The sequence below is a fragment of the Cyphomyrmex costatus genome, unplaced genomic scaffold (genome assembly GCF_001594065.2).
Source record: "Cyphomyrmex costatus isolate MS0001 unplaced genomic scaffold, Ccosl1.0 scaffold2, whole genome shotgun sequence".
NCBI classification, from domain to species: Eukaryota; Metazoa; Arthropoda; class Insecta; order Hymenoptera; family Formicidae; genus Cyphomyrmex; species Cyphomyrmex costatus.
In genome coordinates, this window is record NW_017276038.1 from 111,630 (window position 1) to 114,531 (window position 2,902).

Here is a 2,902-nt window from a genome sequence, read left to right on the forward strand (position 1 = left end):
CCAATTTTGATTGGTCCGTCATTATTCAGCAATTCCCGCCAATATTTGCATATCAGTTCTTTGTTCCCACATAGTTGGAACAAAAAATATAATAAGAAAAAAGATTAACTTATTAAATAATCATAATTAATATATAGAAAATAAATAAAACTTTAAAAAGACACAGAGTTGTCACATATTTTATTAATTTTCATATAGTGAAACTGCAAAATATGTTACTTAACCTCACACAAATATGCATTTTTCGTTGGCGACCAATTTTTTCCAACATTTGTCGCCCATAATGCTCGACGTTGAATATTACGCCGAAATATTTTCATTATATAGCCTTTGCTGCAGAATTATTGCAAAATGGGGCTGCACACCCAACCACACGAGAACTATAGGCCTGTTCTTTTTGCCTGCACTGTCTGAACTGGTACATACAGTGCAATAAGTTGAAATGAAACAAACGTATATCTGTTTCTCTTCAACTTATTGCACTCTGTGCACCAGTTCAGTAAAAAGAACAGGCCTTATGACGGGTAGAAAGAGACACAACATATTCCTCTCTCTTTCTTGTGATTTTGCTGAAACTAGAGACTCTTAATACAAAGAGACCGTAAAGAGAGTCTCTAGAATGTCTGTTTCTCGTGTCGCGACTCTGATTAGAGGGTCTCTAGTATGTATTAGAGACCCTCTAATCAGAGTCGCGAAATAACGTCAATAAGGTTAGGTCGGTGATACCATTTTTCAGCAAAAACCGGAAGTAGCGATTATAGTACATTGTGTAACAGTGGGAGAAAGTTGTTTATTGTGGGGACGGGCGCGACGGCACGAGCGAAGCGAGTGCGTACGCGCGCACGTGTCGACCTATAAACAAATATGCCCCCACTTATATCCTGGAATTTTAACTACTGTCGTTACTAGTTATACTATGACATGTCGGAAAACGAGTTTGGAGAATTGAAAGAGACAAATAGCATAATACGAGAAAGAAAGCAATATCTGTTATCTCCTTCTATCCGCCATCTTTGGTCCGCTTTGGCCAAACTCTTATTATAGGATCTCTAGGGAGTTAGAAGCATTACAAGAAAAAGGCCTCCATAGCCGCTCTCAGGTTTCTCTCTGGTACGATGTACAATCCAAAGAGTGAGATAGTACGTAAAAGTACGATAATTTGGCAGTTTTGATTTTTTAAGAAAAACACTCTTCGATAAAACGGCAAAAATTACGTGATATCTTTCGCAATATATTAGAATAAAATATTTTAATGAATTTGTATGCTCGTAAACCCCTCTTTATTATTAGTTTAAAAAAATTTTTCGAGCCTTTATTATTACTAATATATTTCCTATATAGTTCCTGTTACATATAACCAAAGTTTAGTAAATATTTATGTACTTAAAATTTAAAAAAATGTTCCCTAGTGTGTATAATTTATATAATTTATGTATAACGAGGGAGACTTATAAATGTAATACTTAAAAAAATTTTCTAGTGAGATTATAATTATAAGTTATGTACATTGAAAACTGTAATTTTAAAAATAAATACTTATAAATATTCAATATTGTTATTTTTTCCATTAAAAAATTAGATTTGTTTGCGTTGCTTAAAACCCAAAAATTTTTATACTTAAAAAGAGGTTGATATATATTTGGACGTTAAAAAAAGAGAAAGCGAAGAGGCTGAATGCAAAAAAGTGCGAGCAACGCGAACAGAACTAATATAAATATGTATATCTAACAAAAAAAAAAATTGTACGATAATTTTAATCAAAATACGATAATTTTGTACTGTTGGTACGATTTTTAATAACGCGGAGGTTGGCAATGCTGGTGAAGCATACCTTAATGATATTGTAGAAAAATGGCGTTTCCCTGTAAAGATCCTTGCTTCTCGCCTCTGTGGCAAAATGGACCGTTTCCTGGTGCATTTTATCACTTTCCAGGAACCCAGAACGGCACCGGTGGATTCCAAAAATCACAGTACGTTTTGATTACAATTAACAAACATTTTTCATCCGTTTGCATACAGTTTTTTGTATATAACCTATACATCTCTGTATAAATCTCGCATGTCATCCTCTTTCTTCTGAAATAAATTGAGGAAGTAGTATTGAAAATACTTGACACTTTATTAGATAAATATCCGAAATGACATGGGACTTGAGTTCTCTAAAGCCAGCAGCACACAATGCTTATTTTCCTGCTGGATCGCTGGCTGGATTAAAATCTTGCCACTGTATTGGCTGTGGCAAGCACCGTGCTAACAGTGCCAGTATCACAGCCAATTTGATGGCAAGAATTTGATCCAACTAGCAATCCAGGAGGAAAACAAGCATCGTGTGCCATTGGTTTAACTCTCATTTTATAATTTACAGATCTCCTATAACAACTGGTACATCTGTCATCGGTATACAATTCAAAGATGGAGTTGTTATATCAGCAGATATCTTAGGATCTTACGGATCTCTTGCTCGTTACAGAAATCTAGAGCGTCTTATGAAAGTTAATGATAACATAATTCTTGGTGCATCCGGAGATTATGCAGATTTTCAGTGTATCAAGAGTTATGTGGAAAGAAAGATGTATGTCTTCATAATCAGTATAGTTTTTTTTACACATTTTTATATTTAAGATATTCTGTTCTTGGTTTACTATAAAAAGTAAATGACTTAAGCCGATATTCATAATCCATTCTTATGTTAAGATTGTTTTAATAAATGTATTAAATAAATGCTAATAGCCTATGATTAGCAGCTTATAATATCTTAAAACAGTCTTAAATATAATCGATTGTGAATTCTAACCTAGTTGGATCTAATTAATTTCCAGCAGTTCCTATATCAGCTTTATTTAAAATTAAACGTTTTACAGAATGATTCATGAATGTATGTTAATATTTCAGGGATGAATCT

General features: G+C 33.4%; 1 protein-coding gene across 1 annotated transcript; it reads left to right on the forward strand.

Moving 5' to 3' along the window:
* The first annotated feature begins 1,841 nt into the window (after positions 1-1,841).
* On the forward strand, positions 1,842-2,647 carry LOC108773145 (proteasome subunit beta type-4-like). The gene is made up of 3 exons (XM_018538868.1): positions 1,842-1,970; positions 2,366-2,572; positions 2,623-2,647. Exons 1-3 carry the CDS (start codon positions 1,852-1,854, stop codon positions 2,645-2,647), a joined length of 351 nt encoding a protein of 116 aa, XP_018394370.1. The 5' UTR covers positions 1,842-1,851.
* The last annotated feature ends 255 nt before the right edge of the window (positions 2,648-2,902 follow it).

Coding starts and splice junctions, on each gene's coding strand:
- LOC108773145 (XM_018538868.1), top strand. CDS start 1,852: ATGGCGTTTCCCTGTAAAGATCCTTGCTTCTCGCCTCTGTGGCAAAAT. Junction 1,971..2,365: donor GGTGGATTCCAAAAATCACA/GTACGTTTTGAT, acceptor TATAATTTACAG/ATCTCCTATAACAACTGGTA. Junction 2,573..2,622: donor AGTTATGTGGAAAGAAAGAT/GTATGTCTTCAT, acceptor TTTATATTTAAG/ATATTCTGTTCTTGGTTTAC.